The following is a 24,885-nucleotide window of genomic DNA, read 5'->3' as shown; positions in this document are numbered from 1 at the left end:
TCCTATATAAAATATTGGCGAATTGGAAATGGCATTACATCTATCTATCACATACAAAAATGTTTTTTTTTAACATGCTTGAAGCAAAAAGAAGATGATTGTAAGAATGCAATGCTTGATAAAATTGGAGTTGAAGGTAAATCAGAGTTGAAGGTAAAACATCACGGGGGTACACGGTGGTCTTTTAAAAATATATACATTTCCATTGGAACCGGAGGCGGTCCTAGATCACATGGAGAGAGCCCCAAGCATTGCAACCGATGACCGTAACCTCAGTGCCGGTGTCGGGCAGCATCTCGAGACAGGATTACACACTGCTGTAGGTCACGATGATGCTGACGTGCTGGGGGACTTTGGTCCTGGGACGCGAGGAAGAATACACCCTCCTAATATGGGTCGGGCTTTGTCTTGGGTCGTCGTGCCTCTGATTTGGCGACTGTGGGCGGCCCTCACTGGTGGAAGGGCCCTGCTGCTTCCGCCGACGCTGTCCCTTGGGTATGTTTGTCGGGCAACACTTGTCGTAGTGGCCACATACATTGCACTGGACGCGTTTGGCTGGGCACTGTAATGTAAGTGACCAGTGGCCCTTGCGGTCACAACTGTCGCAGGTAGACTCGGCAGCTGGACACACCTGTGTTCTGTGCTGCCTACCACAGCTGTTGCAAAGGGAGCCGGGCATGGGCGTGGTGGGCGTAGGCGTTGGGGCAGACTACTTGTCTTTCTTGTATTAGGACATAGCCCGTACGGCTGTAGGGGGAGCTCAGATGGCAGAGGTAGCACACCTGGCAGCCTCATAGGAGCGACATACTGTCAATACATCCTTATGAGAAGAGGAAGAGTCGAGGGAGGTGAGGCATTGGACACGCTCCTCGTCCTTAACACCCATCAGGATCACCTGCTTCAACTGAGTCTCCTCGCACTGCTGGTGATTACCGGGACATATGTCTATCTCTTCCGAGGATCTCTTGAGTCGTGCGTAGAAATCGTCAAAAGTCTCGCCCTCCATCTGTCTACAGCTAAACACTTCCCTTCTGCGGAGAGCTTCATTCTACTGACCTTTTATGTGCCGTTCTAGAACATCCAGTACCTCCTCTACAGACAACAAAGACGTCGGGGGCACTTGCAACGTATGTTCCAACACATGCTGCATTCCCATAGACAGGCACATACGTAGCTGAATGAGTTGTTTAGGCTGTGGCAAGCTCTGGAGATCCACCATTGTAGCATAATCAGTCCACCGTCGCCGCCACTCACGAAAAGTCTGGAAAGTCTCATCAGGCTTCAAGGTGGGTGGGGGTTGGACAACCACTTTGGCAGAGGGCGTTGACGAGGTATCTGAGCCAGTCAATACCGGAGCCGTGGAAGGGCCAAGGGCTTAATTAGCAGTGAGGCGCGATATGAAAGCTGCAAACCGTTCGCTATCTTCCAATCTCCTTTGGTAGTATCTGTTTGATTCGACTTGTCTCCTCTCGTTGTCCTCAGCACGTCTACTCGCTTCGTCCTCACGCCTTTCCTCCCTCATAAGCTTCATCAGAGCAAATATCTCTGAAGTCAAGGGTGAGGGTCGAGGGGTGTGGCTGGGAGATGTGTTGGGAGAGGGTGGGGCGTCTCACTCTGACCGGTCATCCCTCTCTGTAGAGCCGTCATCCGATTGATTCATCCGGGCGCTAGGGACACCCCTACGTGAGGCCCGGGGCATAATTACTTTATCTGTATATTGTATCTCAAATCAGTATTGACTGGTCAGTCCGTCGTATCAACCAGATCTGAGACAACAAAATTAATTGAATACACAGATACGTAGAAGTCCGCCTGCTATTGGGCTAATGAAATATATATGGATCCTCGTGTTTCGAAGCCGGATTTGGTAAAACGTTACTCTGACCACCTACGTGATACAGGTAGTCCCCATTAGAGGTTCAAGGCGCCGTAAGCTTGTTGAGCAAGCTTTGTGTGAAATGTAACAAAGTCTAGGACTGCTTTTAGTATCCTGGTAGTCCAGCGGTTAGCATTCCCCGGTCACAGTCATGGGCTAGTGGGCCATGGGTTCGAATCCTGGCGGGTTGAGGTGTTGATTGTATGTAGAAGTCCACCTGCTTTTGGGCTAATGAAATATATATGGATCCTCGTGTTTCGAAGCCGGATTTGGTAAAACGTTACTCTGACCACCTACGTGATACGGGTAGACCCCATTAGAGGTTCACGGCGCCATAAGCTCGTTGAACAGGCTTTGTGTGAAATATAACAAAGTCTAGGACTGCTTTTAGTATCCTGGTGGTCCAGCGGGTAGCGTTCCCCGGTCACAGTCATAGGCTTGTGGGCCGTGGGTTCGAATCCTGGCGGGTTGAGGTGTTGATTGTATATATATATATATATATATATATATATATATATATATATATATATATATATATATATATATATATATATATATATATATATGAAGAAATGACTGCAGTCAGTGTGTTCGTGCGTGGGTTGGTGTGTGTATGGCGGGAGGCGGTGGAGGGTGGGCAGTGGGGGCTGAGCGTTAGGAGGATCAGTTACCCTCGAAACAGCCGGGGACGGACGCGCTGACTCACCACTCCTCACAAATGCCCTATATCAGCCTTCCACCTAAGGGAATCCTTTAGAACAAGGTCACACTTTAGCACTACACACAGGAGGGGCACTAAAGACACTTCACAGGAACTTGCTGTTACTGAAACATTGCTCAAAACTCGTTGGTAATTCAAACGAATTTTTGTGGGAGACAATGACGACGGTTGACGGAGTGAGTTGACAGAGGAGGTCTACCGGTCTTGATTTTACACGAAAGAACTTATTTCCACTTAATAGATCACTTGATACTCACTGCGCCATGGAGATGTTCGGGGTACTTGGTTCTAACTACAGGAGCGAACATAAACACCTGTAGAGTTCTGTAGGTTCTATTCAACGGAAATATACAAGGGTGCGCTTAAAAGCACAGGTAGTCCCTACACTCCCTCCCCCTGACACACACACACACACACACACACACACACACACACACTCAGTTCAAGAGTTTCTTTGTTTGGGAGTTTGCCTTATGTTCCATTTGTTAAAATTGGTTCCAGTAAACTATGTTATATCACTAAATATTTAATACTCAATTCAATTTAAAAGTGATATAACATAGTTTACTGAAATTTAATAATAATAATATTATCAGAAATTCGTGCGATAAAGTATAAAACTCTATCATTTAATGGGGCGTGATCTGGGTATATGCTGATAACCACAGGAAAGAACAGGATTCCCAAGCGCTTTCGTGTAATTCACATCTTCAGGGGTGAGTACAGACTAGAGAGGTATACAAATCAAGGTGTATATATACAGAGGAGGTGAGACCAGGTCACAATGGTCAGGTATTAGGTAATGACCCTACTAATCTTTAAATAGCACACAACGGTTGGTGGTCAGGTCAGATGGTCAAGTGACCCGGCCTTCTCACCTGATCACAAATCTTCTTAATTACAAAATTGTCCAGCTTGTACATGCCGTTACTCAAATTCATGTTGAATGCTTCGGTATGTTTAATAAGACTAGATTCTATGATGTTCCTACTATCAATTGAATTACATGGTAATATTGAGGAGGCATTATCCCAGTCAATGCAAACTTTCCTACCACAACTTAACAACTTAGCCCCCTCGATCAAATTCACTGTGGAATTAGAGCAAGACTGTAAATTGCCATTCCTAGACTGTCTGATACACAGAATAGGTAACACTTTTAAGTTCAGTATTTATAGAAAACCAACTAATGTGTGTTCATACATTCATTATTATTCTGCCCACCATAATAAAGTCAAACAGTCAGTATTTTCAACAATGTTTTACGTGCGAGGTGCAGTCCGGAATTCATCGATGAGGAATACAAATATATATATAATGGCTCAAACCTTAAATACCCTAGATCTTTCATAGACAAATGCTTAAACATTACTAGAAAAACTTTTATAGAACTACCTAAGCCCACCCATGACCATAAGAATATCTTAATATTACCATTTCACAAAATTTCTCACATTCCTGCACAGCTAAAAACCTGGAACGTCATTGGCATTTAAAACTCATGCACTGTTAAACAAATGTTAATCAAGAACTCCCCAACAACACAATTGGTTGTATTTATAAAGTTCCTAAGGAATGTAATATGTTTTACTTAGGCCAGACAGGTAAAGATCTTGCAACTAGAAATAAACAACACAAATACAGTGTTAGGACAGGCCAGGAATCCAATGCTCTGTTTGTTCATTTGAGGGATAACAAGCATTGCATTGACTGGGATAATGCCTCCTCAATATTACCATGTAATTCAATTGATAGTAGGAACATCATAGAATCTAGTCTTATTAAACATACCGAAGCATTCAGCATGAATTTGAGTAACGGCATGTACAAGCTGGACAATTTTGTAATTAAGAAGATTTGTGATCAGGTGAGCCGGGTCACTTGACCATCTGACCTGACCACCAACCGTTTATTTACAGATTAGTAGGGTTATTACCTAATACCTGACCATTGTGGACCTGGTCTCACCTCTCATATATACTGATTTGTATTACTCTCTCTAGTCTGTACTCTATCATATATATATATATATATATATATATATATATATATATATATATATATATATATATATATATATATCAAAAACAGAAGGAAAAACATATTATATCCGCCAACTCACCCACACTGTTGAAGTTGATTCAGCCCCACATGCTTACGGTCACGTGGCCACACCCTTGTTTAACCCCGTTTGGATGGGGAAGAACTCAGCCTGGGTGCCATTGTGCAGGACACTGCCGTTCATGCCATCGTGGAGTTGCTTCACAATGACGATGAATTTTGATGGGCAGCCAAAACTGTTGAGGGTCTGCCAGAGAGCTTCCCTGTTGACCGAGTCGAAGGCCTTGGTTAGGTCTATGAAAGTCATGTACAGGTCACAACGCTGTTCTCTGCACTTTTCCTGCATATGACGGGCAGCAAGGATCATGTCAGTGGTGTCACGTGATGGTGTAAAACCACATTGAGATTCTGGGAGGAAGTTTTCTGCCTCAGGAAGAAATCTGTTTAGAAGGACTCGGGCGATAATCTTGGCAGCTACGGACAGCAGCGAGATCCCGCGGTAGTTGCCACAGTCTGACCGGTCTCCCTTGTTCTCATAAATATTGACGAGCTTGTGGGATTTCCTCCTTTTTCCCATAAATATTCTCCAGGAGAGAGTGGAGATAGCTTATAAACAGAGGTCTTCCTGTTTTATGTACCTCGGCTGGGATTCCATCAGGCCCTGAGGCCTTGTTATTTTTCATCTGTTTGATGGCAGTAGCCACCTTATCCAGGGATGGAGGATAGCTGAGGTGGGTCAGTTCTGGATGCTGAGGGACTTGCTGGGTATTCAGAACATCCACATCGGTGTTTCGGTTGAGCAGTGAATGGTAGTGCTCTTTCCAGTAATGAAGGATGCATTCATCATCTTCAATTATGGAGTTACCGTCGGATGAGCGGAGGGGGGCTGCGTCACGAGTGATTGGCCCATAAAATGTTTTGTGGAATTGAAAAATTCGCACATCTTGTGCTGATCTGCAAATTTTTGTGTTTCGCATGCTTTATTTTTAAACCAGTAGCTCTTTAGATTGCGAGGTTTCCGTTGGGCCACTGCTTTCTTTTTGCAGAAGGTATCAGCTATGGTCCGAGACTGAGGGTTGTTCTGCCAGTCAGTTACACCAGCACGTTTATTATGAACGAGTACATCGATTGTTGGGTCATTTTCATCAAACCAGTCCTGGTGTATTCTTTCGACTTGGCCGAGGGTCTCTCTGCAGGTTTTTGTCGAGAATATCCCAATCGTCACTGGGATTTGGGTTGTTTGTTGTCGGGTTGTTTATCAGCCTATGTTTGAGCTGCTCTCTGAAAGCATGTGCTACCGCTGGATCCTACAGACGCCAAGTGTTAAAACCTCTTCTGGAGGCTTACTGCCATCGCCGTTTTGAGGGAACGTGAAGTGAGAGCTTGGCTCTGACGAGCCGATGATTAGTGTCACAGAGGTCTGAGCCACTCATGGCACGGGTGATGAGGACACCTCGGCGATTTCTTTCTCTGACAATGATGTAGTCAATGAGATGCCAGTGTTTAGATCGTGGGTGTTGTCACGAACCCTTGAACTACGACGAATTCTATCCATTCTTACGCTGATGATTCTACTCTTCACTCTTCACCTTTTCTCTTCCCTTAATTTTCAAACTAGATCTGCTTCTAGAGCTGATATCATATCATATATCAATGCGGATCTGTGCAGCACTCCGAATGGGGAGGTAGAAACTTAGTTGAATTTAATAGTAATAAAACACAATATTTACCAATTAAACTTTAAAAAATAAGAGATCTCCCACAAATAACTTTCAGGGTGCAATCATTCTTCCAGATTCTAAAATAGATATGCTAGGCCTCACCTTTTCCTCTAAAATTTCATGGAAGCCACACATCCACGACATTGCTAAAACTGCCTCCCGAATGCTGGGAATGCTGTACAAATGCCGTGGCTACTTCACTCCTGAGCAGTTACTACAAGTGTATAAGTGATTCATTCGTCCTAACTTGGAGTACTGCTCTCATATCTGTGGTGGGTCTTCTTCTGTCCAACTGTTAGATAGGGTGGAATCAAAGGCATTTCGTCTTATTAACTCTCCTTTAGTTGATAATATCTCTTCCCTTTCTCTTCATTGCAATGTTGCTTCTCTCTTTCTCTTTTACAAGTTCCTTAACAGGCAATGTTTGGTGGGTTTGGCATCCTGTGTACCGCTGGCAAGGCCGTGGGCTCATAACACTCGTCTTGCCCGCGGTGCCAACCGTTTCTCTATGGATGTCGGTCACACTAGAATAACCCGTTATAGTACATCCTTCTTTCCTCACGCAGCCAAACTGTGGAATGCTCTGCCTTCTTCTGTGTTTCCACACTCTTACAATTTTCAAAAAGGTGGTTTCCGTCATCTTCGTGATGTAGATTAATAGTCTTTTTCTTTTCTATTTTTAATTTATTTTTACTCTTTATTTTTTTTCACCCCCCAGGCCCCGTTGTGGGTCGATAACCTGTGCTCGGGTGGGCTATTCCCCATAAAAAAAAATCACCACTGATCATCGGTTAATTGTGTAGTTCAAAGAGGATATGCACGTTGAGACGACACATAATGGATTATTCACATAATCGACGTTTCTGCCACACGCCATGAGTGTGTGCGTATGTGTCTCCGACCATAACCGGGTTAACCAAAATTGCCTGGCACAGGACTTTTGGCCGGGACTGTACATGAGATGGAAGAAAATGGAGTTGTTGTTGTTGTTTTATAAAGATATCACTTAATGTGCATACTTTGAAGAAAGGAATGTTTGGAAAATCTTATTTTTGGTCACGTTTTATCCATAAGCCCTGACAACATGATTTGAGACACCATTTATTTGATCGCTTCCCTTGTAGTTATGCAAATATTGCAAAAAAAAAGACTCAGTAATGGCCGACTTAATTTACAATATATGCAAGTCGTTCAAGGGTGCCAGGGTGCATCACTTAGATTCTTATGCAAGGTTATCTGAACTACTGCACTACACGTCTGTATATACTTTTTGGTGCCCGAGGTTTTATACTTGATTTGACTTACATATATATTCCCCTTAAGATTCAATAATAACACATTTAGATTTTTTTATAGAGGTCAAGGAGTCATTCGCTCTCTCGAGGCTACAGGTAAATCTAAAATGGCCGCCATTACGTATAGGAAAATACTAAGCTAGCCAAAACTTTGGATCTAGAATGCGTACAATGATAAACTTGGTATCAATTTCGGCTAATTTGGAGATGCCTGACGCTTCACTAGGCCCATAACTCCTTCAGACCCCCGTTCATTCGGTAATTATGAAGTTACCTTTTATATTACCAAAATGATCAAGTAGGTGATATGATATTTCCTTAGATAATTGTTACAAATAAACCTTCTATTAACAGTCCCACTAAGCAGCTGTAGAGCCCCACAGTTCTCTGCTCTGGTAAAAACTAATGACACAGAGGAGGGATTTATTATTAACATGTTGTTCGACTCATCTGGTTTTTACGTGAGTAGTGACAAATTCAAATTTGTATACAGAGTCAAGATCCAACATTAGTGAGGTGTTTTAAGGAGACAGTGTCAGAGGAAGAAGTTGCTAACCTACGTTACTTGAAGAAAGGTATGCTTTTGATGAAATACCGCCCAAATTGTATCCCAGCTGAAAAAAACTTGGTCTGTAGTACACCAAACTTTGGTTCTATCTAGTGTAAGAGAGCTTCATTTTGATTCTCGCTCATAAAGACATGGATTGACATTTAGGAATTACTAAAACTAGTGATCGGATATTAAATATTTTTTCTGGCCTGGATTAAGAAAGGATGTGGCAAAATTTTGTGAATCCTGTCGAGAATGTCAGTTCGCCGGTAAACCTAATCAGTTATTGAAACCAGAACCTTTGAAGCCCATTCCAGTTACTAACGAATCCTTTTCCGAAATTATACAAGACTATGTGGGTCCACTTCCAAAAACTAAAAGGGGAAAACTAATATTTATTGCCAATAATGTGTGCATTAAATATTAGCCTAGAGTCATTCCCATAATGAAGAGTACTATAAAAATTATTTAAGATAAACTTAAAACTTTCTTGACTCAATATGGGATTCCCAAAATCGCGCAATCTGACCAAGAAACTAATTTCACATCATATTTATTTCAAAATGTATTGAATCAAATGGGAGACTTCTTCAAAAAAATAGAACCTATAATTAGGAAATATTGCTGGGTGACAGGAAAATATAGGGATGAGGGCATTGATATCCTTGTATTTACAATAAGAGAAGGTATATAGTCCTTATCATCTCATAATTGGGCATGAGTAAGTGGACCTCTAAGCGTGATAAAAACCTCATTGCTTGATGACTGAACAAGTGTCATTTTGCAGGTATGTGTAAAAGTTTAAAAACAAACTAAAAAAAAGATACGTGATTTAGCTAAGAAAAATCTAGAAAAGACCAAAACTGTAATGAAAACTAAATTTTATAGAAAGGCTGAAAAGAGGAAGTTTCATGTTAGAGAGCTACTACCCACATGTAAGACTCTTATTTAAGCTAAGTTAAAAGGGAGACTGAAAATTGTGGCAGTGACCGTTAAATTATCGAATCCCCAGGGCGTTGTACAAAATTATATTTTTTCAACGACGCCCAAATAACATTCAGTGTGAGGCAAACCACTTCTACCCGATTGTGGCCATATTGAACAACTCTAATATTATTGCTAATCTTAACCCTAAATTGCAACACCTGGAGCTGGAGAAAGCAGAGGACTTAGTGAACTTTTTGTCAAGATTCCTGAGTGTCTTTCAAGACGTTTCTCAGCGGTGACCAGACATTACGTTGTGCTGGTGAATGACCCAACTCTAATCAAGTAGGAACCATATCGTGTAAATCTTAGCAAGGGGTATTTTCTCTGTATAATAAGTATGAATTCTGTTGGACCCTGTGGACGATGCCTTGGCAGAACAGAGTTCGTTCCCAAGCCTGATAGCTTCTCCAGTATATGCACAGGTCACAGTAAGTGAACCAGGTGACATGTTCAGATCCCTTGAATCTGCCTCGGGTTGACGATATTTTCGACAGCCTGGGAACATTACGCTGCTTCATCAGGCTGGATCGTCTCGAAGGATATCATTAGGTTACTGTGACAAGAAAACGCCAGTGAAATTAATGTTTTGTCACCTCGGAGGGACTTTACCGATACATGGTAATGTATTAGCCTCTGTCAACCATATAGACAGGAACTACTATATAAATGTGGGCTAATTACATAAAATATTATATATATTGATCATCCGAGTTAATTAGACAATGAGCAATTAAGCAATGGTAATTACTTTCTTGTCATGTATCTCATGACACTGCCATGACTTTCTCGCACCTCTCTTGCGTGTCCAGTTAGCGCGTCATCATAAACCAAGCCGGGCCCCCTAGCCAGTCCATCACTATATCTTAAGACATTCACGTGTGTCTCTGAAGGAACTCTGACATAACTTCCTATTTCTCTCGTAATCAGACAATTGCCCATTGTCGGTTAATTCGTCTCCAAACCCTATAGTCTTTGCATCTAATTTTGTTAATAAAATAAAACAAATGAAAATAGAGCCTTTATGTGAACATTAGTACTAGAAGGGAAATAAACTACAAGCAAAGTGAACATAAGAATCACAAGGGTAACAGTAATGCTCTCAGAATGAAAAATTTGCCTGCTTCTTTTCAAAGAATGATAAGCAGTGTGATATCTGAACAACCGAATGTAAAAGCATATTTAGACTATTTGACCAGGTGTCGCTCCTAGAAGATCTATTCAACGGGTAAGCAGATCAAAGTTTATTCGACCAAGCTACTATTCACTAATTCGGACACCAATTGTGACAGGTTCAGGTGGCCTCATTCACAGCTGAGGAAGATATCATACTTAAGACCACATCCCCTGGTAACAGAAAAGAATTAAGAAGATATTTAGGTATGGTGCAGTATATCGTCGCCTTGTCCTAAATTTGCTGAGGGAGCCTCTCGTGTAACAGACCTCGACAGCCCAAAAGTAAAGTGCCAAGATGCTTTTAATCGTTTAAAGAACCTTTTAATAACCAAACCTATTTTGAAATCACCTGAGTTCAATAAAAGCTTCAATGTTTAGATGGACGCCAGTGGTATGGGACCGGGAGCAGTACTGCTCAAGATTGACGGCAGTATACTGATTCCCATTAAATCTCATTAAATCCCATTCTTTATTCCGAAAGCCATAATTACACAGTCACGCCAATAACAGCTGTTATAAAGAAGGCTTACACAATAATGAACTCTTCGACTCGTAATGGATTTGACGATGAAGGACTCTGGTGACCCAAGAACTAATTAGGTACAATGCTGACATTGCTGCCATCGGTGAACTGGATTATACTTTCTTCTGGGAGGACAATCTTACTATGGAAAGGCAAGAAAGAGGAGTTTCCCTTGCCATCAATAATACACTCTCCCTTGAATGGATGGTTGTCAAAAATATTAGTGATCTTTTGGCATTAAATAACATGATATTAAATTTTGCTCAACCCCTATCCTGTGTAATCAGCCTTTCTCAAGAGACCAGATACTTCCAGAAGCTGAAATCACACAGGAAGAGGTTATGAGTCTTTTATGTAGTTCTATTGAGGCTCAGACCAACGTAGACAGAAACTGTAAATCCTTCTTGCAAATGATGTTTCTGTGGATAAGAATGGGAGGCTCATTAAATATGATAATACAAATCGTGAACTCATTAACCATACGCCCTTCATGACCTGTAAAACAACCCAAATTATCAATCCAAGAGAGAGGCGTTTTACCACATACCGAAAGGAGATACAATCGAAACTTCGTAAAATGATGAAATGGTTGACCAAAACGGATGAATGCATACAAGACTGTACTGATCATCATGACATAAACTCCTCAATGAGTAAGAATGCTAATGCAGTAAGGTGTGTCATAGGAGGGAAGATCAGCTAAAACTAATGGCCCATCACTTTTTTGGTAGATTTTAGTGTATATAAACAGAAAATAATTTCAGTTTCAATATTTTGCAACCTTTTGCTAGGTAAATTTTAGCGTGAAATTTATCGAACATCTAACGTACAGCTGCATTAGTGCATTACAATTAAATAGTGAACATTGCTTTCTGACTTCATTCTTTAACAACCCAACTAACAATATTTTTTTCTGTTTCAGATTCTGATGCATTTATAAGTTGATAATATTTGCGATGGCTGCTTGTGTCAGGACGAGGAACCAAAAATCCAGCCATCTCAGTCACTATCTTGGGTCTGGGAGAGAGCTCCTGAAGTCGGAGTTGCCTACATTGAGAGATGCTTTGAGATACGGTGTTTTAATCAGGCAAATCAGTGAAAAGAACCAAAGAACTTACACAAACAAAGACATTGCCAGTGATATGACCAAAGCTGTCTTGGCACAGTACACTCTGGCTAACGCTCAGTTCAAGCCTCCAGTCATAACAAGTCAGAAGAAGATTAGTGAGAGACTGCTAGCCAGTTGGGAAAAGGCAAGAGATATCTCTCTTGGGAGAGGAAAACTTGGAGTTAGACAGCTTGCTGCAACAACTGGACCAGTTATTTGACATAATTACTTGCAAGTGCTGGTGTTCTCTGTCCTGAGTTTGGATGCGATCGTGACTGTAAACCGAGGCCCCATCTCCTGTATTTGCAAGCGTGAACTGAAGATTCCTGCGATCGAACTGGCATTTGTCAAAGCACAGAGAGAGAAGACTGGCAGTATAGGGGCTCTCATGATTTCTAGCCAAGATATTCCGGAGTCCAAGAGACAGGAGGCTGCCACAGAGAGACAGAAGAGGAGAAGAGTTGCCGAGGAAAAGAGACTTGAGAAGGCCCAGGGTGAGGTAAAAAAGGCCGATGATTGGAGTCAAGCTGATTCAGAGTTTAATGACTTCCCCATGGCTGATCCGAGTGCTGACCAGGAGAATGGTGACTTTGTCCCTAACCCAGAAAATAATGATCCCAAACCTTCCAGGCATAAGATTCGAAATAGGAAAGATATCCTGAGCATAGCTCTGGCCAGCATGCGACACCACACTGGTCTCAGAGAAACTGCAGAGATAGCAACAGCTGCCTGGATTGACGGTGGTTTGATAACACCTGATGATGTTCACCTGGTGATAGATCATAACAAAGTAAGGAGAGCTCAGGAGAAACTTGTCAGTAACCTAGAAGAGGAGTTTGATAAGGGATAAGAGAAAATGGAATCAATTGTTTGTTCTTTGATGGGAGAAGGGATGACACTAAAGTGTTCATGGAAAGTTGGAGATTCTGACAAGTTGTTCCCTGCCATGGTGAAGGAGGAACACTACTCCTGCTGCAGTGAACCAGGAGGGAAGTATTTGTGGCATTTCACTCCAGAGAAAGATGACATCAGGAAACCAGCTGAGATAGTGGCAGATAACATTGTGAACTGGCTCAGAGAGAGGAACGTAGACCAGACCCTGCAGGCCATTGGAGGGGACAGCACCAACACGAACACAGGGTGGCAAGGGGGGTCATACAGTGGATAGAGCGGAAGATTGGGAGGAAGCTGGTCTGGATTGTTTGTGACCTCCACACCAACGAGTTGCCACTCAGACATCTGACCCAGGAGCTGGATGGCAAGACTCTTTCAAACAACAGATGGTCTGGTCCTCTTGGCAAGATGCTGGACTCTGCCACTGAGTTAGAAATAAACTGAGCTTTGAAAATCACAGCTGGGTCTCTCCCACCTCCGTTGAGCTTGCACATACTGTCATTGACGACCTGAGTACTGACCAGTACTATGGTTACATGATTTGCAGTGCCATCAAAACTGGGGTCATGCCTGGATAGACTTGCTTACCTGCAGATAGGTCCAGTCTCACATTCTAGGTGGCCTCACAACGGCTCAGGTTCTGCGGCTCTCAGGTTCTGCAGAATTTGGGTCGCTCATCATAAACTGAAAGGGAACCAGTTTCACAACCTGAGACTTATTGTCCAATTCATCGTGAGTGTCTACTTGCCAAATTGGTTCAACACCAAGGTCAAGTCATCGTTCTCCGAAGGTCCGAGGCATGTTCTCTTCCAGCTTGAGCTCCTGAGGAGTCAGCCAAGGAAGGTTGTTCAGATTGTGGAGCAGACTGTGAGGAGATCTTCCTTGTATGCTCATCCCGAGGCAGTTCTGCAGACAATGCTCTGCAGTAAGGATGAAGAGGAGAGAAGAGTGGCAGTCAAAAAGATCTTGGATATGAGACTTATGAGAGGATCTGGGCATGACGAATCAGTTGGTGACGATTCCTTCAGGGTCAGGAGGGCTTTATGGTAATCTAGATTTAAGACCACCCTCACTGATCTCTGAATCTGGATAACATCAGGCTGGCAGTGAGCCCCCCCTCTTACCTGCAGCCTCACACCAATGTTCAAGTCAGAGCTTTCCTGGACCTTCATGCATGTCCCTGCCTGGCCCTCTCGCACACCCAGGTATAGAGCGTTGTGTACAGCAAGTGAAGAGAGCCAACAGTCACGTGTACCAACCAGGAGGAGGCTACATCCAGGCTCAGGTGGTCCTTGAGGAGGTGGTAGAAACAGAAGCAAGAAGAACATGTTCTCTATGGTGTGCAGCAACGCACCGGGTCGTATTAATGCAAACCAGTTTTTAAAAGCTTATTTTATTTGATGATTTTGTTTTCTAAAGGAATATTAAATTTAATAAATGTGTCAAGATCATTCGTTTCACTATTCTGGATCATTTTCATCCTAATAAATTAACCTGATGCATTTACTTTACTTTAAATAAGCTATTTAGTGGTGTTGGTAAAAGGGTGGGAATACTGAATTTTCATAAGATTTCAAGTTAAAATTTACCTAGCAAAAAATAAGAACTTTTCAAATCTGAAGATATCACATGATTCTGCACATAGAACTACATCATTAATACCATGGGCCGATTTTTCAAACTCAAAAAAAAAAAATTCGCCTCCGTATGACACACCCTACTAATACAGTATAAGTCCAGAAGGAAACACATTCAAGTCCAGTCCTGTACTAGTCAAGGTAACTCAGTTTTCGCACTTTTATAATTTATAAAACATAAACGAATTAGTAAATATCTGTGAAAATATCGTACATTAAGTTACTCGCTAATTTTGTTGATATGGTGCAATATCTTTGTGAATCCTTTTGAGACCAGGAAGAGAACAATTATGTAAGTAAGGTTTTAAAACAGACTGACGATCTTAGAAAATAATTTTGTATAGATTATGCTCGCAAATATTACAGTCGCTGATATTCTAGTGAATATTACCAGAGGCTGAATAATTACTTATGAAAAATATTAATTTCATAGGAACTCCAATTAACATATGTAAAGCTACGGGTGTTACTATTAAACTTTATACTCGTACTACATATTTAAATTGTCTGGTTCTAAACAAATTGAACACGGTGGTGTACCATGTACCGTGTTTGAATAATTCAATGTCTTTAATATCTCTGTTGTGAATATATAGTATAGTATTTCACTGCAAATATATTTTCTTAATCGACAATCATCCCTTACAGTATAAACCAGAGAACTCGTCATATTGTAGCGCTAATAATTGTGTTGCTACTCCGCCTTGACATAGAGCTTGTAATAGAGCCAAACATTTAGGTCTATTCTTCATTTCAAAGAAAAAAAAATAAAAGAAAAAGATTTAATGTGGTAACATTTTTATTCTGCAAAAGCATTGTTGACCAGTAGCTGACACTACAGGTCGAGTCCCTTAATGAGGCGATTATTGTTAACTGTACTAACTTGCCTGAAAATTTCAAGCATATACCATGCACAACCTACTGTATGTAGCAGTTATGAGTGACACTACAGCTCTGCCTTCTCATATGGTATAAACTTTAAAAAATCGCTACCCACAGGTGCTGCTGCCATAAGTATTATTGCAAAGGTCAACTTGAGTATGTATAGTCTAGCCCTCATGACGAACAGGGAAGTAACTTGCATAAGTCTTCCCCTGCCAGTACACAGACTCTTCACTGCCAAGACTCCTGTTGTGCCTCCTCGTGGCAACACAGGGTAACTGGGTGCCTCATGGGCCCACGCTAGACCAGCAGGGAATCTCGAAGTAGCAATGGGCCCCAGAGGGACGGCGCACAGGCCCACTGGCATGTGAATACGTCCTGGCACCTACCAGCCACTGCCCCGTTGCCTTGCGGATTAACCTTGGTAGGTATAAGGCTACAGGAGTAAACCTCGAACAAAAAATCTGCGGTGGAGCCCCACATCAGGCAGACATGTCAACAGAGCTCCAATAAGACCCCAACGGTGATATAGGCAGAAGAGGTGACAAACATGGGAAACCAACTTCTTCACCGGCCGAAGAAAGCAATACATAATGGAGAGACTACTAAGGAGAAGCCCAACAAACTAGGCTATCGGCAGTCCATTGCAACTCTCCCTCTTCCCAGTCGTTGCAACACTTGCACCACTGGATCAGGAAAAGGGAGAGCCAAGATGTGTGGTTGCAGTCTGCGCTCCTGCCTCACCACATAAATCAACTCACCCGCAGCCATCACCCAGCTCATCATACTCTTTATTCCCAAAAGTCCTATGACGACTCTGCACATGGGCGGCACAGATAAGATGGTCACTTATGCACTGGGATCTAGGAAGCAGTGCAATCCGGTCCTGTCTGTGAGACTGAGCAGCACTTTCGCTGAGCCACTCTGCTCACCCCACAAGGGGAGGGAGCTAAAAGGTGCCCTAAACATAGCCTACCTAAGGAACCAACCTGAGTGGGCAACCGCACCCAGTAATGACATCCTTATGCTGTCGAAAACACAATTATAATCACATATAAAAAACAAACAAACTATACAACCTCTTATGGTCACCTTAACACTAACATAATGCTGCAACACTATATGCATTACACCACCTTGTGCACACACACACACACACACACACTTCAGACCACCTCAGACCACCTCAGAGTTAGGTACCCATGTGCCAAGTTAGTATTATGCGGGGATTATAACGAAATTGACACCACTGATATCCAGGACCAGCTGTCACTATCACAAGTCGTTATAGTTGACGGAATGTGATTGTCCAGAAGATGACGAAAAATACAGGGACAATCAAAACAGTGAAATATCTCTGTCAGTATTTCAACGACAGGTTTATGAGTTTGACAGCAAGCTTTGACGAAGTTATCGTTGTCTTCGATACATGCAATGCAGACTCACTGAAGAGTAAAACCAGAGAGAAACGACGACAAGGAAAATATCCCATTCAGTACCTGTACCGGGCTGCAGATGATATGAACATCACACACACACACACACACACACACAACCCGATGAGACGCTTCATTGCGCATGAAAAGACAAAAGCAGATGTGACAGAGTACCTTGCTGAAGAAACTTAAAATTATAACAAAAATTCACATAGGTGAGTTATCACATCAGCATCAGGTTACACCAGAAGCAAAACCCGGTACATGTAATTTGAAGATAATAATCACGAAGTGGGTGACACGCTGATGATATATCTGATGCACAACTAGTGTTTGTCACTCCAGACACAGATGTCCTAGTTCTGGTAGTTGCACACACATTGACAACTTGTGAAAAAAGACAATTTCAATGGCAACGACACAAGTCGAAATAGATCCATTTTGGAGAGCATTACGTAAAGAAAAGGCAAAGGCTTTGTCGATCTTCCACGCTTTCACTGGAACTGATAATGTCAAAAGATTTTCAGGAATAAGAAAAGCAAGATGGTTTCAGCATCACGTAAAAGCTGAAGGTGGCATTATTGAAGCAATGATGAAACTACCTGAAGAAGACAACCTAACGCAGGTGGTGAAGGGGACATTGGCCAAATTTGTCTGCTCAGCATACTGCCCAAGAGGTATTTGCATCACAAGTATTCCTGACCTGAGGTGGCATTTGTTTTACAAACACCTAGCAGAGATCAACAACTTACCTCCTACGCTTTGTGCTCTCGAAGAACAAATTGAACGAGTGCGGGTACAAAGCCGTGTATGGCACCAAGCCATTGTCGTGCAGCAAACACCATTTCATCCCCTGGAGTACAGTTACTATCAAGACGACACTGGTTGGATACTACCTGTCACAATAAAGCTTCTTCCTATCACGACGACAACGGTTGGATACTATCTGTCACAATAAAGCTTCTTCGTGTGCCATAGGCGATCATCGAGTTGGTCAGATGTCAATGCAAAGCCAATTATTCATCCCAGAGATGTTCATGCAGGAGAAATAGTGGTAACTTGCCTTGCACAGATCTCTGTTTGTGTGGATCTGAATGTGAAAACGATGCAGACTGTATTTCTGAGCATGTGGAATAGGATAGTGAAAGTGAAGATGAACTGTACGCCAGACTGAAGACATATAATGCAGATGCAATTGGCTAAAGTGACCGCGTATGTTTTGTTTTCCCAAATATTTATGTAGTATAATTTGATGTCTGTTTAGTGTTTTTCTCCTCTAGTCTAATGTAATAAAAGGGACGCCGACACCCACGCCCATGCACGCCTAATCCGACGATAGCAAACCATTACAACGGGGATCTTGAAAATTTACCTGTGGGTTCCTGTGTATTTACAGTACCTGTCAAGCGACAAATACTCCAATTCGTCATAATTCGTTATCCCATCGAGGGTAACTATATCCCTGCCTATACCAAATGCCATGAAGATAGATCCGTCCGTAGAACTGACTTGACTACGCCCATATTGTGAACTAGCAAATCAGTGGAAAAAGTGCCTCAGAATATACTCTCTACAGCAAAGAGATGATGTTATATGTACAGTCAGTTTAGCGTCGTTGGGTGCATTGTAGTGTGGGTTGGCATCTGCGTGGGCTGGTATCTGCGTGAGCAGGCGACGACCGTACTGGGCGCGGCTGGGTTAATTGAATGTTTTTTTTTCTGTAGTCGTACGGGTGTATAGTGAATTCCCTCCCCCGCGGCATCTCTACTTAGAAATATGGATAACACATATAACTTCAGATTACGTCTTTGATGAATAAATTTAATTTGCCCATATCTCTTTCTATTCCCTCTAACTAATATAATAACAATAATGGGTACAGTACAAGTAAGTAAAGAGCCAAGTGAACCACTGTTAATCAAACTACCGTACCTGCACACGAGCAAATAAAGTAAGTGAAACACTACCTTATGTTATGCTGTACTTTGAAAAGGGATAAGGTTAAAATATACAATAATCAATAGTTTATATCGGGTTTAAACGTCACTTAATAAGTTGTAATATCACCTCAAAACTTATCATGATTAACAAAACCTAAATAGTATCTAGTCCGTAAACTTCCTGGCAAAATCGATTTGAGGAAAGCAATAGAAAGATAACCTAAAAATTGCTTCAGGCCACAATTATACATCACGGGTATCCCTCCTGTACGGTGTGTTGGCAATCAGAGTGTTAAGAAAAGATTAATATAATCTTTCTCTTTTTTATTTTTAATTTCGTTTTCCTACTATTTTTTTTGCACCCCCCCCCCCTCCTCCCCAGTCCCGTTGTGGGTCGATGACCTGTTCCCGGGTGGGCTATTCCCCATTAAAAAATAACTAAATAAATAAATAAATAAAATATCGTGGTGGCCATTTAGAATGACGTATTGTCATCTTGAAATATACAGTACGTTGCAGGAATAAACCCCGAGGGTGACTTTCCTTTAAAGTTCTGTGAAAATACCACTAGGTAACTGTCTAAAAGATGAATAAATAATAAAATGTTCAAGATGGTGACCATACTGGAAAACTCATAACCTAGAATATTGGTAGTCTACCTTCGTCTCATTTATTACCATGTACCTAAACTTGCCGTCATCGTGAAAACTTGACAACAACAAGAACAAAAACAACAACAACAACAACAACGATAATAATAATAATAATAATAATAATAATAATAATAATAATAATAATAATAATAATAATAATAATAATAATGATATTATTATTATTATTATTATTATGATTATTATTGTTATTATTATTATTATTATTATTATTATTATTAATGAGAGGCCTCTAATTAGAGACAAGAGACAATATCACCCAAGTTGTCAAAAAAGGTGGCGACACCATTCAGTATACAGTATTACAATAAAGAAAGACATACATCAGTAGTAGAAGCCTCTCCATAAGCCCGCGGGACCCAGCGTATTGGACCAAGGTAAATATTTACCATATTTAAAGAAAATAGAACCAAAACTAACAGAACGGAATTCAGTTGTAACCATCTGGAGAACAGAAGAAATACAACAAAGATTTGCCTCCTTCCAAAAGTTATAAGTATATAAGGAGGGAATGAGCATTAATTGGCGTGTTTACTTTGACTGAAATCAATAAGATGGATCTAAGTGAGACTAAATAAAAAGGAACATATTATCAGACGGGGAAATACAAATATAAGTGGAATGAAAAAATCGTGAAAGCCAAGTATGGACACGTAGAGCTGCGATGCTTGGAAGAGTACGAGGTGTTATGTATTAGAGTGAGACTGGGAGCAGTAAATGTTATTTTTATAGACTAATAAACGCCATGAATAAATTAACCACAGATTGGTATTAATGTTCACGAGCAAGACAGAGATAACCCCCTACGGCCAGGGTGGTGTTAATAAAAATGTGGGTCTTTTTTAAAGAAATGGCAGAGAATGTTCAATAGAAAACGGAAATAAATTTTGGGAAATTAAAATAGGTTTGGAAAAGAGATATAAAACTTATGATATAGACGAGTAAGAAAAGTAAAATGAAACGCTGGGATGAAGACACATAAACAACACACACTCGAGGTGCATAAAACAAATTATGCAACAGGTAGGCATTTATGAGAGGACGAAACACAACTAATATAAAGAAAGTGATGCATGACTGGGTATTGTACACAAATATTGAAAGAAGATAGAACATACAGTATATATATATATATATATATATATATATATATATATATATATATATATATATATATATATATATATATATATATATACATATAATCAACGACCTCACCAGCCAGGACTCGAACCCTTGACCTAATGCATGGGACCAGGGAACACTACCGACCATACCACAAGAGCACTTCCGACCATATCACAAATTCCGTGTGTTATATGGACTAAAAATGAAGTATATATACATATATATATATATGCAAGTAAATCACTGTACGTACGCGTGATCCAGGTATATGCTGATAACCACAAGGAAAAAAGAAAACACGAAAGCGCTTGGGAACTTCGTGTTTTCGTTTTTCCCTGTGGTTATCAGCATATATATATATATATATATATATATATATATATATATATATATATATATATATATATATATATATATATATATATATATATATATATATATACATATATATATATATACACAATACCTCAGTAGTCGGGAATAGAACCCTGGACCTCTGCGTGTGAATAGGGATATGGACTGATGATATATATATATACTGTATATATAAAAATTGGTAGGAAGGTGCCGGTGATTGTTCACTGTCTCTCAGCCTTCCACGAAGGTCGGATCGACCCCGCAGGGACCAAGCATGAGTCCCCCACTGATGGGTAGGTCCACAGTTTTGAAGTTAGAGAGCTCACATTTAGTAGGGATGTGCAGTGGAAGTAGGGGATAGTCGTGCATTATCTCCTAACCTTTCACAAGGATCTAGAGTTTTGAACACAAAGCCAAAATTTGGTAGGCAGCTGCGGGCGACTATGGAAATGGTTATGCACCATATCCTGTATCTCCTGCATGGTTCTTTGAAAATGATAAGTTGAAGTACTGTAGATTCTAAAGTCATATGAGGAGGCTTGAAAGGTAAATATTTATGGAGTTTATTTATAATAACGTCCATTACAAAAATAAATAGCTGGAACAGATTAACCACATAAAATGTGATAAACACTACGGTATAGTTCTATCAGAGACCAACAGTACAGTTGGTTGCTGTACTTGAATCACCATCTGGTGTGAGGTGCTATAATTTAGTAATCAGCATCGAAGATAAATATTCACAATGGTTTTGGGAATACGAAGATATGAGTGAAAGTGTTGATGCGGTAAGTTAATATGGTCTGATCAGGGGTATTGTATGTAAAGGGTGTCGGGGGTGTTAGGTCGTCTTGCCATATATTCCCGAAATTTCTGGGTTTCTGTAGTGAGGGTGAGAACTGAGGGTTCAGTAATGTTTCATAGTTTTGTGATAATGAAACTAAAATTTGGGTAATTAATTGGGTTGATACCCTATAGATAACTCGGTTACACACAGGCAATCAAGAGGAAATTGTGCGGATGATGTCATCAGGAGTTACAGGATTTTATTGCTTAAATATGGAATAGAAAGACAATGAAAAACATTAAAGCATCAACGACTTTAAGATGATTATCTTCAAAAGAAAGAAGGGAATCGACATGATCACATATTAATAACGGACAAGCATGTAACAGTTAGAAAACTAACTTTGATAATTGTTAAAGAAACAGTGTGAATAACCTCACCCCAATGAAAGACTCAAATACAAGCTTACAGTATCCTTTATTCATCAATTTTCTTAATGGTCTTCAGGAACTAAAGCAATACCTCCCTCGGGTTTTCTCAGCACAATAACGAACTTAGTATAAGGAAATATAGTTACCGTGGATATATTAATGGCACCCCAAAAAAAAACTCTTAAAACCGATCAAATTATTTGATGAAAATTTTAAAATTAAAGACTCGAGATAAGCTTAGAAATTTTATAAAACAGAAAAGAGAGTATATAATTATAATGTTTTAGGAGTGAACATTAGTAGAGGGTGTGACTGACTGCTGCAGTAGAAAGATGCACCACTATAACAAACTATAGTTAGTCATACATCACCCTTAAAAAATAAATTGCTGAACTGTATACAAGTGAGAAAAAACTATTGTGTACCAGACATATCAACATACGATTAAAATCTCTGTATCCTGGAGTGTGTTAATGTTGGAAACAGAGGCTGGCAATGTAGATTTACATTAAGCTACCACTTCTTATCCTTACAATATTTCATTTACTGCCATAGTACCTATATATATATCAACTACTACTACTACTACTACTACTACTAATAATAATAATAAAGCGTAAAGGAGGAATGAAAGGGAAACACCAAGCGCTTGTTACAGTAAGTGTTCCTATGTATTGAAAGCATTATTTTCCAGTATCCCTGCCATTATACAGAGGCAAGAAAGTCGGTAGTACGAACAAAGCTTACCCATATTTGCTGGGGTAGGTGGTCCTCCAGGACCACTTGCTCCCATTATCCCTGGGCCAGGCGCTGCTCCTCGACTTCCAACGGGACCCATCATTCCAGGTCTAGGGCCGCGGGGCCCGCCCATCCCATTTATTGGTAACCCACGTGGTCCGAGAGGACCCATTCCTGGACGGGGGCCCATGCCTGGCGGCATACCCCGAGGACCACCAGGGCCCATACCAGGAGGCATCCCTCTGGGGCCTGGGCGCATGCCGGGCCTGGGGCCCATTGGTCCCCCCATCCCTGGAGGTCTGGGACCCATGCCTGGTCCTGGTGGACGGTTAATGCCAGGTCCCCCAAGACCATTAACACCCATGGGACCTCCAGGACCAATTGGTCCACCTGGTCCGCCAGGCATTGTTGCCCCACCAGGACCCATAGAGCCACCATGACCCATAGTGCCACCGGGGCCCATAGAGCCACCATGACCCATAGTGCCACCAGGGCCCATAGAGCCACCAGGACCCATAGTGCCACCAGGGCCCATAGAGCCACCAGGACCCATAGTGCCACCAGGACCCATAGTGCCACCAGGACCCATCGTGCCACCAGGACCCATAGTGCCACCAGGACCCATAGTGCCACCAGGACCCATAGTACCACCAGGACCCATAGTGCCACCAGGACCCATTGAACCACCAGGACCCATTGAACCACCAGGACCCATTGAAACACTAGGTCCTCTCACACTTCCAGGACCCATTGGTCCGCCAGGACCCATTGGTCCGCCTGGACCCATTGGACCACCAGGCCCCATTGGTCCGCCAGGTCCACCTGGAGCTCCTGGTCCACCAGGTCCCATACTTCCTCCAGGTCCAGGAGGTCTGGATCCTGTCATGCCGGGCACTGGAGCACGAGGGCCTCCAGGACCAGTCATCCGAAGGAGTCCAGGGCCTTGGGGGCGCGGCGCCCCCGGCACACTGGTGCCCCCTGCTGTGCCGGACGTGGGTTCTTCATTCCCCACGAGGGCATTCAGCATTTTGTTCGCAAAACTGAACATCGTCACTAAGAATTATCCGTTTTTACTATTTCGGTATTAAACATCACAGTGTAGCACGGGCGAAAGGGACACTATATAGAAGGCGAGACAGAGGCTGGGTGGAGCGTGGGAGCTGCTGCCACCACCTCGGCCGCGGCTCTGGCGACGGCCTCCTGGATCAATATGGCGGCGGCCGTGTCCACTATTATGCGCGGGGGAGACAGCTCCTGCGCAACATTGATCTCAGCTCGCCTCACGCACGCCCGTCGTCAAACTACACACGCCCACTCCTGCAAACTATAACACACGCACTGCATGTGTCTATATTTAGCACTCTAGAGTATACGAAAATAAAATGTAGAAAAGCAAGATCTAATTGGATTCCAGGCCGTTTATTATCAAAATTGTACAAATAATTTATCTCTTTCTGTTCTTGAATATTATTTTTTTTAATCATCCAAAGAACATTACATTTATCTCTTTGCTTATTAACAATATTCACTTAAATTTAAGACTGAAATTAAAATACTGAGTAGGTCTAACATTTGTGAAGCAGAATATTAAATAAGATTCGCCAGATATACTTTTTTTTATCTCTAACATTGGCTTATTTTCATACCCATCATGCAGTTTATGTTCATGTGAACCTATCAAAGGTAATGAAAATATCTAGATGTATCAGTTGAAGAGATGTTTAACCATATACACCGACTCTAGTGCTCTAGTGTTTATAATAGTTCTATTCTCATTCATGATTTTTTTATTATCATTCATAGTAGCAAGAAAAGAATTAATTAGCTAATTGTAGCCTCCTTTGATACCAAAATTTATCTTATTCACGTTTCCATTGTGGAGTTACATGATATATATATATATATATATATATATATATATATATATATATATATATATATATATATATATATATATATATATATATAT

The 24,885-nt window shown here is 41.4% G+C and overlaps 1 protein-coding gene across 1 annotated transcript in view; it reads right to left on the bottom strand.

Annotated features, from left to right (window-relative positions):
* LOC121879332 (collagen alpha-2(I) chain-like) overlaps positions 1-24,108 on the bottom strand; it is a 153,774-nt gene extending 129,666 nt beyond the window's left edge. Inside the window, exon 1 of the mRNA XM_042385934.1 lies at positions 22,926-24,108. Within this exon, the coding sequence (XP_042241868.1) occupies positions 22,926-23,964 (1,039 nt within the window). The 5' untranslated portion in view covers positions 23,965-24,108. The remainder of the gene's footprint in view (positions 1-22,925) is intronic.
* Between the last annotated feature and the right edge of the window lie 777 nt (positions 24,109-24,885).

The sequence above is a fragment of the Homarus americanus genome, unplaced genomic scaffold (assembly GCF_018991925.1).
Source record: "Homarus americanus isolate GMGI-L3 unplaced genomic scaffold, GMGI_Hamer_2.0 scaffold16894, whole genome shotgun sequence".
In the NCBI taxonomy this organism is placed as follows: Eukaryota; Metazoa; Arthropoda; class Malacostraca; order Decapoda; family Nephropidae; genus Homarus; species Homarus americanus.
Note: the sequence above shows the minus strand (reverse complement) of the source record. Positions and strands in the feature narration are given on the sequence as shown.